The sequence below is a fragment of the Geospiza fortis genome, unplaced genomic scaffold (assembly GCF_000277835.1).
Source record: "Geospiza fortis unplaced genomic scaffold, GeoFor_1.0 scaffold443, whole genome shotgun sequence".
Classification (NCBI taxonomy): Eukaryota; Metazoa; Chordata; class Aves; order Passeriformes; family Thraupidae; genus Geospiza; species Geospiza fortis.
Genome location: NW_005054335.1, coordinates 951,376 through 972,330, shown reverse-complemented (window position 1 = coordinate 972,330; position 20,955 = coordinate 951,376). Strand labels below are relative to the sequence as shown.

The window sequence follows — 20,955 nt, the reverse complement described above, 5'->3', positions numbered from 1 at the left end:
GAACAAAAGAAAGAAAGAAAGAAAGAAAGAACGAAAGAAAGAAAGAACAAAAGAAAGAAAGAATGAAAGAACGAAAGAACGAACAAACGAAAGAAAGAACGAAAGGCCTAAAAATTAGCAACTCCACACTAAGAAATAGGATTTGCACAGGCTGTTGCATGCCAGATCTGCATCAAGCACCTAAACCCTCACTGAAATTAGACATGGTTCAGGAATTACCACCTGTTGTGGTTTAGGAATGGTATTTTCAATTCAGTACACTCACTCTCCTGTCTCAGATTCAAAGCACAAAAGGCAGAGATCATGGATTGAGATAAGAACAATTTACTAGAAATAGCAATAAAAAAACAAACAGTAAGAGCAACAATTAGTAACAAAAGTATTAGCAACAAAAGGTATGAGACAATGAAATTATTTACAAGTTCAACAAAAAAGTACAGGACTGTTTTCTCCCAGGGTAGCTTTGATAGGAAAAATTTCTAAGACCCTAATGTTGAGGTGTAAGGGAAGTCTTGCAAATTAAAATAGTATAAAAGAACCTTATTAACACCTGTCCTAATGTCTCAAGCTACAGTTTCATGGAGTTTCAAGCTCTTAACAAGTTTCATATAGATAAAAATCTCATAAAAGATTGAAAGCGAAGTTTCCAAACATGTTTGGAAATATTCCAGTTGGCTATATCAGTCTAATTAGGTTCTATCAAACATCAGAAGTGTATTTATGAAGTGATAAATAAATATATTCATGGAAACAGTATAGCCTTTCTCAAAACAAATTTAATTAAAACAAAGCATTACAATTTGGACTATTTTGTCATGAAGAAAATGCACTGTGTTCAAATATTTACATGATGAACTTCACAAATTTCGTAGCTTACAGTCAAAAGATTTCACAAATGGAATTGTTTTCCTTCTTAACTCTACGTTTTCAGTTTTAGGTGGGGAGATTTAAGATTAACACAGAGAGCTTTGCTAATACTGTACACAACAGTGACATTGCTAAAAGAAAATCATATGTATGGCTTAGTTTCTATACCTTTTGAAAGATATGGAAAAGAAATATTTAGGTCAAAAGGATGGGATAGCCAGGGAAATAAAGGACTATGGTGTAAAATTGTAATAGTTGTATGTGCATTCATTTCTTTGCTGATGCCTTAAAATTACTTTAAGCAATACCTCTGGGCAGTGTGTGAAAATACAGTACTCTGGACAATACAACTCTGAACTTTAAAAAGCAAAGCAGGGTCAAGCTATTCCACACCAGACTAGAAAACTGTAAAATAACCTATGAAACAAGTCAATGAACTAACAGGCAGAGAAAAACAAAAAAAAACCAGTGATCCAGCTGGTAACAGGAGAGTGAATAAACTGCATTATCTACTTTGGTGGTGGTGATGTTTGTGTATGAGGTGCTGAGAACAAGCTGGCAAATATGGGTAGGATGGAGAGAAATCTTTTTATTTAAATATCTATATGGAATTATTTTTGCTCTGTTCTGAAACTAAGCAGCACAATTAAAAGATTTCTGAGGTATAGCAAAATTTCTTTCTTTCCTGATAGCAATGACACACCATAATTACAGCTGACTGAAATTCCATGGACACTGACTTACCTAGTTTGTTTGTCTTTCAAAATAAACAAAGAAAACTATTTTCTTTACTGAACAGAAAAATAAAACAAGAACCTTCAGCACAAAAAAATCCAAAAGCCATTGAAAAGACTGCAATATCAGTAGAGGTTTTTCCTGCTGCTGTGTGATTCCAACACACACCGAGGCTGCTGAGGTGCCTTCCTGTGGGCTACTTGGGCTCAGACTTTCACACACCGCCACATATAGTACATTGGTAACTAATAGTTTAAAAAATCCCAAAACTTTCTACCAACAGTCACTGCTTATTCAAGCTTTTATTGCTGTATGAAATATTTATAGCTATACTCTCAAATTCTGGAACTTAAGAGTTGCCATACTAAATCTTTAAGTAGATTAGGCTTCTTCATACTATTTTTCTTTACAGTAAGTAGAAGAAAAGAAGTCTGAAAGAAAACAATGTTCACCAAATGTTCTAGTGATGAAATTAAGCGGCTACATCCTTTATGAAAATGAAATCCAAGTTCAACTGAGAAGTGCAAAAATTATAAATCTCTTAAAATTAAATGAAAGTAAAAATGCATCTGAAGTTCCTTGAAAACTTACTAAGGTGTTTTCCCCAGTGGAGCTATTCCAGAGTCGCATCCGATCATCTGTACCAACGGTTAGCAGGTGAAGTCCATCATTTGTATAGCATAAACCATTAACTCTCCCATTGTGAGCAGTGTTTGCTGGCGGGAAAAAGAGCTGTCTCAGGTCTCTAGAGAAAAGTTGCTACTTGGTATACATTTTTACTTCAATGTGGAGCACTGAAGTGCTGTTTGAATGGTAACATTCAGTTAAAAATAATTTAATTTTTTGTTTATAAAGGCATCTGGCCCGCTAACAGCCACCAGCAGTGCTCCTCAGAATGCAGTTCAAGGCCCAGTTCTGTTCGATCCATCATCCAGATGTTGATGTCCCCAGCCCCGTCAGCGTTCCAGAGGCAGTTGGACAACACCCTCAACAACATGCTGTAGCTCTTGGCCAGCTCTGAAACAGTCAGGATAAGGTCTCTCTGTACTATACAGTACCTAATTTAGACATACCTTTTAGGTAGAAATATGAACTGCTTTTTAAAGATTTTATTAGAAAATAATTATTACCTGCTATTGGTTTAGTTCATATACATTTCAATAAATTAAATACCCATGCCTCTACAATGGATATTAGATAACCAAGAATCATCTTGAACCTGTCTGACGAAAATAAAGTTGAACAGAAAGATGTTGTGATTGAAGAAGTCACCATGTTTTTCAAAGAAATGTATGAAATGGCACCAGTTATCTTTGGAGTTAGATTAAATCTTGGTTTTCATTAAACAAGATTTCTTCTTTTTTGACCAAGTACTAGCTTTATTTAGAAAGTTTTCCTCTCAATAATTTTTTTAACTTCAATCAATTTTGTATTTACATAAAGGCTAATCCACAGCATAAATGAATTCTTCCACTCACAAAAAAGTTAACAGAATTTTCCTTTTTAGATGAAAGGCATTTAGAATAGATACACTGCTATTGTTTAGGCAATCTCTCTGAACAAGGTCCCAAACAACAAAAACTGACTCTATAACAGAACTAACTGAACAAAGCTGAACAGCCTCTGTTATGTAGTAAATAACAACTGGATTACCACTACTTCCCTTGCTAGTCTTAGTATTCAAAACATTCATGAAATATAAGAATGACTTTAGTCACATATGAATTACCACCAGTTATATTTTGTATTACCTGCCTCAGAAGATGCTTTGGACTTTTCTCCATTGTACTGATCAAGTGTACTCAGACATCCAGAAGCTCTCCTCACATCCCATAATTTTACTTTACCATCAGCACTAAGAAAAACAGATTTGCTAAAATTAGGGAAATTGAATGCACTATGGTTCAGGAACTGTCTTTGGTCAACACACCTGGCATTCACCTTGGTCCAGCAACTATTCTGAACCACTCATCATGTGGGCACACTCAAGTCAACAGAATTCCATTAAAAATATTTCAAGGCAGACTTCAGACTTTCATTTACAGGTATTAATAACTTCAGCTGCTATACTATCAGGACCTAAGAGTGAATCATCATCTGTAACACAATACACTTATCTCTTTGATTACAACGTAACACCCTTGCATACACACACAGCCTGAGAATAAACTTGCTAAATCTTCTATTGCCTAAACTGCAGCTACAGACTCCAGCATTGTCTGTAATAGTGGTCTGAGAATTTGGAGTTTTGTTATCACAGATCTCTTGTATGACTGGTACAGAAGCTGTCTACAAGCAAACAATTTTTCACCTGCTGCAACAAGACAAAAAGAACAAAAACTCCTCAAACAAACAAACATAAACAAAGCAATCCCTAAACAACACACTGTTAAAACATTTTCGAACTTCAATAAGCCTTTCAGAAGCCCGACTTCAGAAACAAAAGGTTTGCAAATCTGGTAACTTCATTAAACTGATAAAACTGCCATTCCACTAAACTTACGAAATAGCTGTTCTTTTCTGCAAAAGAAAAAAAAAAGCACAGCATCTAAAAAGCGAGAAGAGAAATGTCACACTATAATCAAAAGCTAACATATGTTAAAGTTATAGAATAGCCAAGAGGATTTTTTACATTAAAAACATCTGGACAGAAAACAAAAAAGCCCAGGAATATCAACATACAATCCATATTCACTGAATTACTGTCACTTGGAAAGTTACATCAGATAAGCTACCCAAGTTATTCTTTTTGACATAAGGAAGTGTGATTACCAGAATGGTAAATTGAGCTTATCATGTTTTGCTTTATTAAAACATGGATTAGCAATGCGCACACTAACAAACAGTAAGAAGTGAGTATATCCTTAATATTCTACCACTTTCCTATACCAGTAGTTACAGTTAGTATATCAAAACTCTGTACAAACTTGCTATAAAATAAGCACGACTTGTTGACAGTTCCTCAGGTTTCATTTTTCTAGGGAAAAGCTATAAAATTGTGAACAGGTAAAAGTCAACGAAGAAAATTAACTCCAGAAGTGCATTTGAATTGAAGTAAGTCTGGCTAAAGAATGTATAAAATTTTTACTGACCAATATTCCAGTGCATGTAACAGTTCAGCAACATCCTTACCTTCCTGTTGCCAAAACATATTCATGACGTGGGGACCAAGACACCGCCAATACTTCTTGTCTGTGACCTAAGAATTACATGAAAAAGCTTATTATACACACCATTTTGTGTAAATAACTGAAAGTAAAAGAAAATATTTAGTTGTATAGGATTCACCAAGCCAGAATAATAATTCAAATTGTAACATCAATTTAAATTTTGTGAAACTGTATTATTTTGGGACAGAAGTTATTTCTCTCTCTTCTTCTTCTTTCCTGAATGGGATTGTACTGAGCAGAAAGTGATACACACAGTATTACATGTGCATAATTTTTGAAAATATAGATGGTTTTACCTATGCAAAACACATTACAGCTCAGTCACAGCTTTTTGTACAGCATTGGTATTTTCATACATGGAAGGAACTTTCCATTTATTTTTCTTCAAATCCTTTAATAATGTTAAACTTAAACTATACCTACCTTACATACTTACAATTAAAACTACTCGTTTTATCCTCTAAGAGTTTTGTGCTGAATTTGTGGTAATTTTTCCCTTAACTATTAAAGTATCAATGAAGCTAGTGAAGGGTGTTGAACACAGGTCCTGTAAGGAAAGCTGAGGGAGCTGGGGGTTTTCAGTCTGGAGAAAAGGAGATTTGAGGGGGCCTTCCTGCTCTCAAAAACTACCTGAAAAAAGCTGTAGCCAGGTGGGGGGGGTCAGTCTCCCAAGTAACATACAAGAGAAGAGGAAGTGGCCTCAAGTTGCACCAATGGAGGTTTTGACTGGCTGTTAGGAAAAATTCCCATACTTTACAAATAAAATTCTGGCAGGAACAGGTTGCCCAGGGCAGTGGTTGAGTCGTTACGCATGGAGATATGCAAAAGATGTATAGATGTGCCACTTAGACATGTAATTCAGTGGTGGATTTGGCAATGCTGGGTTAAGAGCTGGACTCAATGATCTGAAAGGTCTTTTTCTATATATATATAAATGCACATGTTTTTGTTCGTTTGTTTTTTTTTTATATACACACAGATGCACACGCCCACACTTTAAAACTTGGCAAGTTATGTTAAATAAGTACAGAAAATTGCAGTCCTAAATTGAAAGACTGCAATCATGCTTCGCACCATAACAGAAGCATATTGCTGAAAAATGAACTAAATCATAAAATACATTTTTGATAACGCAGTTTAGAGGTGGTGTGAACCACCTTGTTCCTGGTGCATCTTCTAGTAGGTGCTTTCTCATTACCTGAATTAATCAAATCACTGTAATGACCAGGATAATAGGAAAAACCTCCAAGATACAGGTATTACAGGATACACTTAGAAGGCTCAGAGCAGACAGATTTATTGGGATCCATTAATTAAACTACAGCCATGCATAAACCTACATTTCAGCTGCTAGAGTTAGCCTATGTGAAAATATTCATACACATGTTCAAGACACTACTGATTGCTTCAGTTCTGCAAAGAATTACTAGATTATCCCTAATGAATAATATATTCTCCTTCCACTTATTCCTCCAATATTGCACTTGAGGTAACAGGCTATTAAAGGCTGTGTACAAAGACACAACGGAGCTCGTGCCTGGAAAGTATTAACTCTTGTGTCAAAATTAAGAAGCCCTAATGAAACCAGACAGGATCTTTAGAGAACTGTTTTGGTCACTGCCCTGTCTAGAGCTCTTGGTTCTAGGAACAGAACATGACATGCTTGTTCATAGAAGTTTAACAGCTTAAGCTCTGCATCACAAAAAAAAATCACCTAGGCTCCTTTGAGACTTAGCTGACCAGTGAAGAAATAAAGCTGCATTTGCACACTGCTGTGTCTGAGTTAATGTTTCTCTACAGTTAAAGCATGAAGATTTGCTTCATGATTGCCTTCTCTTGAGCATGTGTATATACACCGACACTCCAGAAAGTACACATTAGAAAAGGGCCACCAAAGGCAAATTCTCACTGAGTGACAAAAGTAATGGATTATGGAACAATAAAACCTTACATTTAACTGAACTAGGAAAATAGAAGTGATTCGTAATATCCTTCTAACAGAAAGGTTGTTCTACAGAAATGAGAAACTTCTAAACAAACCCATTCAATTATCTCCATGGGATACTGTTTAAAAAGCAATGAAATTTTCTTTTTGTTTTTGTTTCTTTTCTGGGGGGTGGTGGGGAGTTTCTCTTGTTTTACTTGGTTTTCTTTTTTAAAGACCATGTAAAACACCACTTGTTGACTCCATAACCCCCCAAACCAATGACTACATTTAACCATAAATAGTAATCAGTATTGATTAGACCATGAAAATGCCCAAGCATCGGTAGTAACTGCACATTGATTAATGTTTGTATTCTGCAATTCATTAGCTCTAGAAAAACACCCAGAAGAACCTCTTGCCACTGTGTAACTTTCAGAACTGGCTACAAATAAATTAGTCATGTTACTGACAAAGAATACATTGTATACAGTGTTTCTTTACAGGACTTGTTTTTACTCAAAGTAGTTATTGTTTAACATCTATGTTTCAGACTAAAAAGTACCCTGCAGAATGTGAGAACTGGATCCAGACTTCAAGTCACAGAGCTGTACTTTGGGGCTTTTGGTACCAACTGTAACAAGAGAAACAAAGACAGCTAAAAAATCTCCCAGCATCTGAAAGAACAATAACAAAAAAATCTTAGCAATGACAAAAAAAAAAGAAGAAGAAAAATGCTAGCTGCATAACTGCTCATTCAGTCAGAGCAATGCTTCTATTAATATGATGCTTTATGCTTAATGCTTCTAATAATAGATTTACATTTTTAGTCCAAACAAATTTACCATGTAACAAACAAAATTTAGAAACTGGAAGTAAGCAGGATCATACTTGGGAAACTTAAAAATATCCCCTCAAATATTTTTTTGCTAAACATAGTTAAATTGTATACATGAAAGCAATACACAGATCTATATACAAAATTTACTATATTTGGATCTAACAACCTTTAAATGATAACTTATCTAATGAAAGAATCTAATTACAGCTAAGAATTTTATCAGTAAGGAGAACTGATTGATGCATTATTTCAGAAGAACAAATATGATACTATCATTGACATCATCCAACTAATGGACAGTATTTTATTGTACCAGTAAATTTACATCTTATCAAGACTTGATTTATGTAAAAATAAGACAGAGTAGGGGGAAAAACCCAACTGAAATATTACTTGCTTATTATTATAAACCTTATCTATCTATCTATCTACCTCTACATATCTGTTTCTTAAAAACATACGTACCTGCTATTAAACAGTGCTTTGTAGCAATTGGAGACATATGATGGCTATAGACTGTTCCCTCAAAATGAAATATATCTGCAGGCTGATAATAAAAATATTAAATTAATTACAATGCAAGTATGTTAGCAGAATGTAGATGCTCACCATTATTTTTCAAGTAAAAGCTACAAGTAAGACTAATACAAATATTACTATTTACATAGTAATGATAACTCTCCTGGTTAGAAGCCAGATAACACAAACATCACAGAGTAAGCCTGTTTCCAACAGCAGGACAGCACTAGAGCTCAGAGATGACCCAAAAGACAGACCATGAAAACTGACAAATGAGAAGCATGAATGGAAATGATTACAGTTACCAAAATTAATAAAGCTAGTAAGTAAACAAAAAGGTTATAATATGGAAATAGAGTCAACAGGAAAAAGGCACTTCAGACTAAGTTTAAAGACCCTTTTCATTCACGAATATCACACACTATTTTCAACTCCCAAAAAAATAAAATAGTTCCATATAAAACTATTATCTGCCTCATGACTATTTAAAACCAATGGAGCATATTTACTTTAATAAGCTTTAATATTTACTTTAATAAGTACAATTTCTTCCAGGTAAACTGCTTTTTTGTCTCATTCTAAAATACTGCATATGAAAAATCTCTTAAAACTGAGTTGTCTGTACTTTCAAAAACACCATATAGTAGCAGAACAGGTCATTCAATAACTTTTATGTGTACACTGTGTCTTTCAAGAGATGGTCACAAAACTATCTAACTACCTGGAAACTTAATTTTTTATGAGAAGATTTAGCAACTGCAAACATAGCTTTATATTTTAAAAAAACCCAAAAACCATGAAAGAAGACCAAACCAAACCAAAAAAGCTGAATTTTTTCCCTGCTATGTCCCTAGAATGACAGACCTCTTTTCAAAAAAATATTTCGCCATGTGTGAAAAAGCAGTAAAGTATCAATGTAAATTCCAGATCCTATGAACCAGTGTAAATGTTCATCGGGAACAGGACAAGCCACAGTCATGAATTCACAGTTCAACACAAGATGCCAGGATTACTGAATCAAAGCAACATAAATTCCTAAATAATCTGTTTACCTTATTTATGTCAGTTACATTGGTTAGTGTGTTTTTAATGGTTTCTCTCATTATCTACTGATTTTTAGAAATGGTGCTTATAGTGCTTACAACAGCAGAATTCTGGACCTGCATCCTGTATGCCAAGACAACCAGTCCTTCAAAAGTACTGGTTATTAGATGCTGGTTATTAAAAATAAGTAGCCGCTGCTATTAGACTCAACAATCCCCAAGAATGAACTGCAGACTAGACCTTGCTGGACACGTTTACCCAGCAAAAATTCAACTAGCTGTATTCCTGTTCACAGCAAAAGCAGAAAGGAACTGTTCCAAGGGTTCCAAGCTCTCCTACAGTTTAGACATTCAGGTCTTCAGAAATGGGCAGGTACACATCAAGGTGTACACAAATACCAGGACCACACCACCCTGCTGCTGCACTCACAGTTCTAACAGTGGCTGCTTTTCATCTTCAGGATGCATAGTCCTGTTCACCTCTGTGAGAACTTCAGATATGCAATAAATAACATACACAAAGAAGGTTGCAATCTGTAGAAACTCTCTTACTTGTAAAACGTTTGTATCCCATATTTTCAAGGTTTTATCAAATGAGCTCGATGTAAACATGCCGGTGTCATGAGGATACCACTGGACTGTCTCCACACTGAATTTATGTACATCAGGATGACTCCTAAAATCAAGGAAAATACTCCAACTGGTTAAGAGCTTTGATAATCTTCTTGCAGTTGTCTTGGCATTTGATGACAAGTTGAAAACATAAACATTTTTCTTAATTTGTCCTGAGGTTTTCAAGAAGAACTGTATTTTTGTTGGCTTGATTTTCATTTAACTAATAGTCATTACTTTGAAGAGTCTTCATTTCAAGAAACTACAGATCATTAACTTTTCAAAATATGGTAACTGTAGCATATGTCAAGACACTCATAAAGCATAAAAACTGTCTTTTGAAATATTTAAGTTGCAATGTTTACAAATCTTATGTTAAATGTGATGGCTTAACACTACCAACCATTTATGCTTCTTAGAAATGGATCCACTGAAAAATACAATCACACATACAGTTCAAAAAATTCATTAGTATTAACAAATAATTACAGCTACACAGTTATTGGCAATTCCTGTCTGACAAAGTCACCAGAGAGCAGTCAGCTAAGTTACTGAGAGTCATTTATATTTGCATTCAGAAATCAAAGAGGAAGAACAATAGGAAAGTTTCAACTGAACTATGGATATTCAGAGACTGCAATACAATTAATAATTAACTGTGGCAGAAAGAACAGACAGCAGAGCCAATCTTGACAGCTCCAGGATACAGACTCAACTGACCAGGCTCTGAATAATGTATGTAATTCAAATACCTGGCAGACAACTCGTATCTGAGCTGGATGCACATGGATCCAGCTTCAGGGGCCCAAAACCAGCTGTTTGCTTACTCTACCCTCTGCAGTGGGATGAGGGAGAGCATACAAATGGTGAAGGTGTGAAAAGTTGTAGATTGAGAAAAATACATTTTAGTAAGTGAAAGGGAACAAATCAAAACAAACCCTGTGAACCCAGGGAAAAAAACAAACAAAACAAACCCCCAGCTGCAGGAATGTGCCCCCTGTTGACAGAGTGACAAAACTATCTTTTGTCCACTCAAAAAGGAAAGAAGCCTAGAAATTTCTCTCCTGGATTAAATGAAAAAGCTACCTAATAGACCTAGGGGACTTCACTCAAACTTAAGGATAGCTAATTGGACAGAAGCCAAAAAGTCCCACCTGGGCAATTTACTAGAAAAAGAAGTGAACAAAGAAACTAATCACTTTTGTGAGGTGTTTTACCAAGAGCAAGAACTTCTTGCACCTGACTTGGTTTTTCTCTATTTGTCATTTTGCCTTTTATTAAATCTTTTTGTTTCCAACACTGCAACAGAAGCCATCCTGCTGATTTTTAGGCCTCCAAGCTAAAGCTATCTTGGGTGTGTTATAGACCTCCAAGAGCTTATGAGACCTGGCTCGAAGAAGCTACTATAACACCCAACTAGTGAAGTGATGCAAAAGTAACCCCTTACCACAGGCTTAGATGGTTGCACATGGCATTTTACGGTATGGAATATCAGTATGTCTCTGGTCAATGTGGGTCAGGTGTTCCAGCTGTTTCCTCACAGCCTACCGTTCACGCCCTGAAGGGGCAGTGAGGAATGGTGAATGCCTTGACACTACCAAGCACTGGTCAGCATTCCCTAAAACATCAGTGTGCTATCAAGACTGGTTACAAGTCTGAAACGTACTACTATACAAACTATGACAAAGAAACTTAACTCCATCCCAGCTAAATAGAGTACTTATGGCAAAATTGCAGCTAGAAAAGGCTCCATGATATTTCATTACTTCAGCTATTATCTTTGCATTGTCCTATCAAATGTCCTGGCCTCCACAAGCAGTAAATGTTGCAGGGGTATCATTATGCAAAAAGAGATGCAGATCTTCAATACTGCCATGTATAGAAGAGTATGCACTTATCAGTGTACCTATGCCTGGCCTAAATTTGTCTACAGCAGCACTGCATAACACTACCTTTTAAATGCAGGAGTGGATCATCACAAAGGAAAATCAACACCTTTCACCTCTGAAGGGGATTAAACTTCTCAATAGGATGCTGACATCTCAATATGCTGAATTCAAAATAACTAAATGCGTGACAACAGTCTTTCACATTGTTGTAAGCTATGTCAAAGTGGATTATGCCAAACAGAGAAAACCACACATACTTGCTCTTCTAAACATGAGTGTTGGCATACCTTTAAAATATCCCATCCAACACTTGTCATTTGTCTTTGAACAGACCCAAACTCTTGACTGAACAAGGGCCTTCAATTCAAAAATGCTGAAGTGCCGTTTTTAACAACTCAGCCTCAGCCGTTTATCGAACTATCTCCTCACACTTATAACACTGGTTCCTTCTCAGTCAAGAATACAGGTCAACAGTAAATGTTATTTAACTCAACACAGTCTCTCAAATAAGTTGAACTCTTGATGCAGAATAATGTTTCCACAATCCAATCAGCTCGCTCACTGCTCCTGAAAACCTCTTACGCATGATGGACAGCATGGCTGCATAAACAAATCCTCACTTCCTCTAGGCAAACCAGGAAGGATGTAACTGGTATCCTCGGAGCAGGATGGGGAGCTCTAAACAGCAAAACTATGACTTATTAAGGAACAAAACTAGTCACAATAAACAGTGACTTAAATAAACTGAAACATCCTCTATGATCTTCCCTTTTAGCCTTCAGAACTAATCAATGGTTTCAAATGGATATACTACTTCAGTGGGAGGGCGTTAATGAAAAAGATCATCAAATGATCACAGATGCACTTAGCATAGTCCAAACCAATGTTTCTTTAGCACTTACTTCTATGCAAGGTCAACTATGGATGCACTGATGACAGCTACAATCACAAGGGAAGACAAAGAAACCATTAATCATTGAAATTTGAGAGATAATTTGGGATAATACAAATGAATTTCAAAGGAATTCCAGTTCTGCTGGTACTTAGTCAATTTTACCTATGATCCCATCAGCAACACAGCCACACCTTTTGTGTTAACAATACACAATGCTTCACTATATGATATATACCCAGTCATTGCATTAGGATTAAACTACAACAGAACTATACTCATCCTCTGGAATATAGAGTATGGGCCTGAAATAATGGAAATAAATGGAAGACTACTGATGCCAACATATGCATTGAATGAGGGCAACAAAGATACATTTGTGAATGTAACAACATCAAAACCCAAGGCATTTGTCATGACGCTGAGCAAAATATTTCTCATTTTGAGATTCATCCTAATGAAAACTTGGAAACCATGTATATTGGTAAAGAATGAGCTTTTATGAGACCCTCTTGTGATTTTGTATTTGTGGACAACATTACTGTAGACACAAGTAACCACTCTCATATTTTTGCTATAACCTTGCCAACATTATGGAATTTAATTTAAGTTATTCAGCTCCTATTGTATCCTATTAAAACATTAGAATCTATTTATGCTCTGATTCAAGATTGCAGCCTACTCCCATTGGTACAAACCTAATGCTGCTAAAGAAATTGTTACAGCATGATGACCTGAGCTGCTTGTTGAAAACAAATGCAAAAAAAACAGACAACAGACTTGTCCATCATGATATGGAAGAAACAAATCAGATGGAGTATGTGAACAAAGTGATGGGACACCCTTTTTGGATGGTTACTAAAAGCTACCAGAATTCTCAACAGAGTGCTTCACCTGTTGTCATGTTGTTGATGGTAACTCTTTTGCTTTTTGTTCTAATAATCTTATTGTATGTTAAGATTTGGATAATTAAGAAACAATTAGCCTACTGGCTACCCTCACTAATACCAGATAACCACACACTAGAAATGTATTAGATGATCTGCACTGTATAAAAGTGTGAAACATTCTCAAATTCTATTTGGATATTGTAAAGTTTGAGAGACTAGTCATGGGTGGATTATGCGGAAATGGCTGGGGGTAAAATGGGAGGAAACTGCAAAGCTATATTCACATCCTAATAGAAGTTACAATGATACAGGAATTACAGGGTAAAGTGCAGTTGCTTCTTCTGCATGGAACATGGTGAGCATGACTGAAAGTTATTCCACAATGATTCCCCATACAAAAAGCGTACAACCTCAAGCACCTGCTAAGGGGGATGAAATTGAGGAGGGGGGGGGCGGGGTGTGGAGCCAAGACACCTGTTGAAATCCCAGCAGGGAGGGGTACTTTGTATCTGATAAACCACATACCACCTGTTCCCCAAGGGAGACAGGAGAAGACCTCTTTCTGTTGAACCAGCAGCTGTGGTGAAATAGCTCTCCTTGGATGAAATTGGTTCATTATTATCTAACTGTAATACTAATACAGACCCCCAACCCAAAGTTCACAATCACAGAATATTCTCAGTTGGAAGGCAGACACAAGGATGATCAAGTCCAACCCTTAAGTGAATGGTCCATACAGGAACCAAACCCACAACCCTGGCATTATGATCTAATCAACTGAGCAAACCTCAAGTTACCCACCTCCAGGGTAAGATCACCCCTCACTGAGCATGTGCTCTGCATTTTATGGACTGTAGTTTTAAGAGCAAAGGGAGAGAATTTTACACCATTTAGTCACAAAGGTACAATACCTCAAGCTCCAAATAAAAATAATGGAACAAAAGTAAGTCAAAAACTGTGAAGTTAGGCAAGATTCCATTGTAACTCCTGGGATCAGCCAACAAGGTGATCTGTCTTCGTCCCCAGAGGAATGCCTGTTAGTAAGAACCCTACTGTATGTGCATTTTATTAGGGATTAAATTTTGTCTGTATATTGGTCTGAACATGTGTTAGCAGTCAGAAACTAATCACTGTCAGGCGTCAAACCTTAACCTGTCACAATTTTTTCTTATTAATAAAGAATGTCATTCCATAGTTAGAGTGAGTTCTTCATGGACACTGGCACTCAGTGGCAGTGGGTAATATACTTGGATAAAGTGGGAAATCCCACTGAGGGGGGTCTCTCTTCTGCTGTTGGTGTGTGTCCCTGAACAAGTCAGTTGAACCACTCTCTCATCCAGCAGGACTATTCAGTGAAGGGTCCCTATAAGAGGGTGCTGAGGGGCTGGTTGGACACAAAGGTCTCAGCCTTCCTAGGGCACTGACAGACTAATCTAACACTAGGGGTTGAGGAAATCTTCCCTTTTCACATGACATCTTACAGTTCTGATTTCATCTGAGCTAATAAAACTTTTTGCTCACTTGGGTTGCTACAAAGCAAAAAAGACACCTTTAAGGAGAGTTAGCCTGAAGCCAGCACTGACAATACTAAGCAGGAGATATTGAGCAACTTTTGAGCTTAGTTTAATGACTTCTGCATTGCTCCTCCACCTCTGACACATATCCTAGAATGGCCTGTTACTCTGGCACAGTGCTAAAAGTCAACAAATTTTATACCTCTATTCTTCAGGGAGGTGTGCTGGTTTTGGCTGGAGTAGAATCAATTTTTTTCACAGTGCCTAGCATGGGATACGTTTTGGATTTGTACTGAACAGAGCTAGTAACATAGGGATGTTTTTGTTATTGCTGAGCAGGGCTTACAGAGAGCCAAGGCCTTTTCTGCTTTTCATACTGACATGCTGGTGAGGGGACTGGGAGTGCCTGGGAGGAGCCAGGACAGGTGACCCCAGCTGACCAAAGGGATATTCCAGACCATGTGACATCAAGCTCAGTATATAAAGCTAGGGGCAACAAGGAAAGAGGAGGAGACACATTTGGAATGATGGCATTTGTCTTCCTGAGTAACAATTATGCATGATGGGGCTCTGCTTTCCCGGAGATGGCTGAAGAAGTGAATTAATTCTTTGGTCTGCTTGTCTTTGCAGCTTTCGCTTTCTCTATAAAACTATCTCAACCCAGGAGTTTTCTAGATTTTACCCTTCTGATTCTCTCCTTGATCCCACTGGTAGGGGAGTGAGTAAGCACCTATGCGGAACTTGGTTGCTGGCTGGAGTTGAACCATGGCAAGCTAAAAATCTTCAGTACCTGCAGAGCCAGGAAATCAAGCTTGACTCAGAGTGAGCTTACTCCTGGAGAGGCATTTCCATGCACTGTGCAGAAAAATCTAAACCCATGGATGTTACAGTGTGAAGCAATGTCCTGTCTTAGCTTTCCCACTTCCTCCCAGGTGTAGTAATACCTTCCCCCTTCCCCTCTCCCTGCCTCCTGCTGAGAGCTGTCCATCAATCTCAGAAGGTCAGCAAGGCCGTCGTCTGATAGGTGAAGTTCAAAAGATGCCTCTCAGCCCTGGGGACAATTGGGTCATCCAAATGTCATTTGTCTCCTGAGCTTCCCCCCCTCCTACCTGGTTGGTAGCTCACCTACCCCTTCCCCTCCCCCTTTCCCTGAGCTTAAAAAGACACAGGACCATGCGGTCGCGATTCGGTTGGAGCTGTCGCAACATTCAGAGGCCTGCGTGCCCAGGAATAAACTCTGGACTATGACCCCCGAGCCGGATCCGTCTCCTTTTCCTCTTTGCCTTGCCTAAAGCTTCTTCATCAGAGGTCGAGCCTGAGTTCCTGTTGCCTGGACTTGTTCCAAGAGCCTAGCTGCAGCATACAGCTAACCAAAGGTGTCTCTGAGGTGAAACACCACAGCTGCCGCCTTTGGTCAAGCAGTGAGGGCCAGACAAGCCCAGGCACGTTCCACCCAGTAATATTGGGATTATATTCCAATACATGGAACTAATTATCTGGGTACAGTAACTATAAGTGTACAACATTGGACTGTAATCAACTCTGCACAAGAACTATCAATTCTCCCATAATCCACAGGGCTGAGGAATGAACTAACAAACTCTTGAGTAGCTCTGCAGGAACCACCTTTGAACTAGCTTAGCTTAGCAGTGGCTATATACCATTCAGCCTAGTTTCACATCTCAGGATGTACATCATTCCCAGTTCATTCCATATGAAGTATTTTCATCCATTACTCAAAATATTCCAGCCTTTTCTACCAAAGACAAATACAAATAATTCTATGGATAATAGATCACTGTCATTCATTCTTCCTAGACATGTTTTGAGTAGTAGAGACTACCTTAAACATAGGCATTATCTGTATATTATCTAGAAACAGTATTGTTTGTTTATACTCAAATGCCAGTTTTTGTCCCAGGTCAGCATGAATCATATGAAACCAGGTTTCATATGTGCTGACTCCCAGGAAAACAGGAAAAGTTTTATTTTTGTATTTGCAATAGTAGCCCTATATTCCAGACTTGAAACATGGGGTAAATCACAGCCTACTACCACGAATTTACTCTTTTGCTGTTCTATGCTACTGGATCATCAGCAAGCCCAGTTCAGGGGTGTATTAAGAAACAGCTTTAAAGGGCCTTTAGCAGGATATTTAAGTGACTTTGAGACCAGACCTGTGTTCTGCCCTGCAGTCTTGGACAACAGGTTTTCACGAGACATCAGCATTACATCCTTCAAAGATAGTACCTAGACAGTCCTAGGAAAGTGCTTCTGCAGTATAAATTCATTTATTAAGTCAGGAACTCTGAAAAATACTCAAAATATCTGAAGATATATATAAACTGTAGCTAATTAGTTAGAAAGTATTTAAAACATACTAGGAAGCTTCATGAATACCACAAATAAAATAAGTGAGGAAAGAAATCCACTAAGATTATTTAAGAAATAATAATCATAAGCCTGTCATTTAGAGCAGTGCCACACAAAATCAAATTCTACTAATAAAATTTATGCCTTGAGTGGTAAGAAATAAAAGACACAGCTATGCAAATTAACACCTACTCAAGAAATAGATAACCTACTAACCATACTCCTAAACAGAATCTTCGAGGATGGATTATTTCTACTGACCTAACTGAAGTTAATGATAGCCTGATTTTAACACAGATTTGATAGCTTTTACATTGTGCCTTCTTAGCATGAATTTCTTCAATTTGCTGCATCTGTTTCAGAATTCATCTCAGTTTTGAGATTTAGAGATGTATAGTCATTATATGTTCTTAACCACAATTTAAAATAATTTTGTGCAAGAAGTCCAGCCATCAACACTTGTTCTATTAGCTAGGTTCTGTTAGCCTTTTTCTTTCCTATGATTCAAGATATTGTTAAGGCCTTTTATTGTTACAAATCTGTTCTGTTCTTGTATAGCTGACTCATGAAGCCTCTGACTCTCAGACCTCAAATAATTTGTAGACTGGGAAAAAATAAGGGGAAAATGCAGCTACCAATCTATTATGAAATAGAATATCTCTTACTGTGAGTCTTAGGTGAAGTTCTAACCTACTAGACAAGCCTTTATCCAAATAAAGGAAAAAAACAGCTTTTGCTAGAAGACTTAATGTCTGTAATGGAAAAATTTGTACTGCCTGCAGGGACAGCCTGACAAATCAATAAAGGCTTAGACTCCATATAAAGATTGCACACAGCATGGTAGTACCCTGTTCTTTAGAAAAATACATCCCATTTTTCCAGTAGCACACCTGTCTTCATTCAAACATGTTCTTAAGAAGTTTAGTAAATATTTGTAAAGCAGGAAAGAGAGAGAGGGGGAATAAAACAAACAACTGCAAATAGGTGTTAGATTTTTCTCCAAACAGATGAAAAGGATTATGCAAATAATTGCATAATAATCCTGCTTAAAAGTGCATTTACTCAAATATATGTATTATATATATTTGGGGAATACCGGGAATATTTCTACAGCAGTACCAAAACTTCTTTCTCAGTTACTGGCATAGAGGCACCAAATGTCAAATTGAAACATTAAGAAAACTCACAGGTCAGAAATTATGGGTTAGAGGAAGGTCTGGGTTTCTTTTTTTCCCTGTCTTCTTTCTCTAGTGTTAAAATACGAGGTTAGAATACCAGGTCTGCCTTCTTTTTGTGGTCTCTACAGCAAAGTAAGACTGCCTGACTTTAGTTTTCATGTGAGTACAATCGATATCCTCCATTTTAACTTCTGAAATTGCTATAGATTTGCTCAAACAATAGCAGAGTCACTGTACATATATTGTAACTATTAGAGTAGACAAATCAAGAATAAAACAATTAGCTCCTGCTACTAGCCTTCAAAGATTCCTGGTAGTATCTTCTACAGTCTTTTTATCCTAAAAATAAAAACAGACATTAACATGCAAGTTTAATTCTAGACACAAAAGAACTGCTTGTACTTTTAAAAGTAAGTACTTTCAGAGTACTTACCTTCCAACTGAAAAAAGTGCTTTACACGTGTAACTTGGCTTCCTGCTCAAGTTTTCAAGGTCATAAAGTACAATAACACCATCTGATCCACCAGATAACATGCTGAAAGTGTTAATGAAGCACAGGAGTTAAAACACTCATAATCTCAATATGCTCAATATAATGAGTGTGTTCAACAAGACAACAAATCCATAGTACCCAAACACAGTGAATTGCTTATGTACATTTGTACCAACCAAAGTATATACTTACTATCGTCCCTCAACAGGCTCAATATCAAGGGTGTTGATACCGCTTCCGTGTATTCTTTCCACATCTCTATCTTTATTTAATTCCAAACTTAAAACCCTACCCACAAAAAAAAGAAAGAAAGAGAGATGAAAAACATGTTATTATGAAAAAAAATGTTATTATGTAGCTCTGAACAGCTGAAACCTAATTTCATGCTCCTTCAATGCATTTAATTTATCCTTGACAATTTTTGCAAAACTACACAATACTACAATAGAAATAAGTCTTGTGAAGTTGGCAGAAAAAAATACTTTGTTGTTTGGAAGGTAAGAGAGAAATAAATACATAAAACGGGCTCAAAGAAAAAGCAACACTGCATTTTGGGTCAACATATTAAAACAAAGCCAGGAATGTAATTTGAAAACACTAAGAAAAAGAAACATTAAGAAGCTTGTAATCACCACAAACATTGGCTACTTTGAAGCTTCATCATGTAGCATCCTTTCAGGCTTCATCCTGCTTGGAACTACGGACACCTAGTGGACAAAGTAATTCAGTTTACCAAGTTTATACTACTTCCTTTAATGAAATGAAGTTTGTATGCTACATTTTCTGCAATACTAAATAAAAACTAGGTGACCCCCAATGATGAAGCTTCCATGACAACATTTTCTGACCTGCAATTCTTAGCTTGTATTTTTGAATATGTTAATATTGCATAGTCAAAAAAGAGATATTCTGCTTCATTAAATCATACTACCTGATATAAAATTTAGCCTTGCAACATGATCAGAGTCTCCTACGGCACCATTTATTACAAAGCACAACACCACCACAACAAAAACATAACTAGGTAAGTAAGTGAAAAGCTGTGAGACAGAGTGCCCCTACTCAGCTTCAGCTCAAGGGGCAAAAAATCCTGATGTGAGAACCTTAGGCTACTACAGGCAGGCCCCCATCACCATGTCTGTAGACATGCCATAAAAGCAGCAAATCATTTAAGCTCTCTTAAACTATGTGGAATATAATTATGCAAGAATTCACCTAGAATAAGAATTCTGACATACACAAGATACCCAGCTTAAAAACTTTGAGCTCCAGATGGAATTGCAGGAAGCAAGAAATCCTCCTGTGGAAATGTGTTGAAATACATGACTTCAAAATAGCAGCTATAAATAAAATCCATTTAAGACTACCTTTTTTTTTTCCTAAAGTCAAAATTAAAAAGTTCAGGAAGGGAAATGCTACGCAGACAATTGTGCAAGTAAGGTTAAGTCCATCCAGTGGGTTACTGTTCTTAACACTGAATGCTGCATGAGGGCTGAGGGCACAAAGGGACATAACTGTGTTGTCAAAATGCACCCAGAAACAAGCTTCCTGAGCTACCAAAATTAATTTCAATTTTAAATATTTGTTTTACAATGATATAGAGTCATAAAGCCATAAATCGCCACCATAGATCCAGAAGTTGTGTAACTGAACTAAGATAGGCTTTACTTATCTTGAAATACATCTGCGAAGTAGATGCTCTGGTATTGAACAAACATCACATTATAACCTTCACCAAGAACATTGACAAATCCATCTATGCTGCCACCACTTCCCACAAAAACTGCTAAGCAAAGCCCTGCATCTGATTCTTCTTCAACCTGCCAAGAGGCCGGGTTTGGGAAAAGGAAGGACGAGCAGAAGAGGGTACAAACACCTGTTTGTTCCAAGCGGAGCACAACCGCACGCAGTTAGAGCCCCTGGAGGAACCGCGCGGACCGCAAGGGCGGTAACTCCGCGGTGCGGGGAGTGAGGCACAGCTTACTGCGCTGTGCACACTCCGCCCAGGGCTGAGC

At 37.2% G+C, this 20,955-nt stretch overlaps 1 protein-coding gene across 2 annotated transcripts in view; it reads right to left on the bottom strand.

Annotated features, from left to right (window-relative positions):
• ERCC8 (ERCC excision repair 8, CSA ubiquitin ligase complex subunit) overlaps positions 1 to 20,891 on the bottom strand; it is a 29,747-nt gene extending 8,856 nt beyond the window's left edge. Inside the window, exons 1-9 of one of the 2 annotated variants that reach the window (XM_014307419.2) lie at positions 20,815 to 20,891; positions 19,133 to 19,228; positions 18,881 to 18,982; positions 9,652 to 9,775; positions 8,003 to 8,084; positions 7,262 to 7,330; positions 4,735 to 4,801; positions 3,354 to 3,457; positions 2,194 to 2,318 (exon numbers count right to left, since the gene is read on the bottom strand). In XM_014307419.2, coding sequence (XP_014162894.1) covers positions 2,194 to 2,318; positions 3,354 to 3,457; positions 4,735 to 4,801; positions 7,262 to 7,330; positions 8,003 to 8,084; positions 9,652 to 9,775; positions 18,881 to 18,981 — 672 coding nt within the window. In that variant the 5' untranslated portion in view covers position 18,982; positions 19,133 to 19,228; positions 20,815 to 20,891. Of the gene's footprint in view, positions 1 to 2,193; positions 2,319 to 3,353; positions 3,458 to 4,734; positions 4,802 to 7,261; positions 7,331 to 8,002; positions 8,085 to 9,651; positions 9,776 to 18,880; positions 18,983 to 19,132; positions 19,229 to 19,572; positions 19,648 to 20,814 lie in introns of those variants that run through there. The other variant, XM_031057841.1, reaches the window with a different exon arrangement.
• Between the last annotated feature and the right edge of the window lie 64 nt (positions 20,892 to 20,955).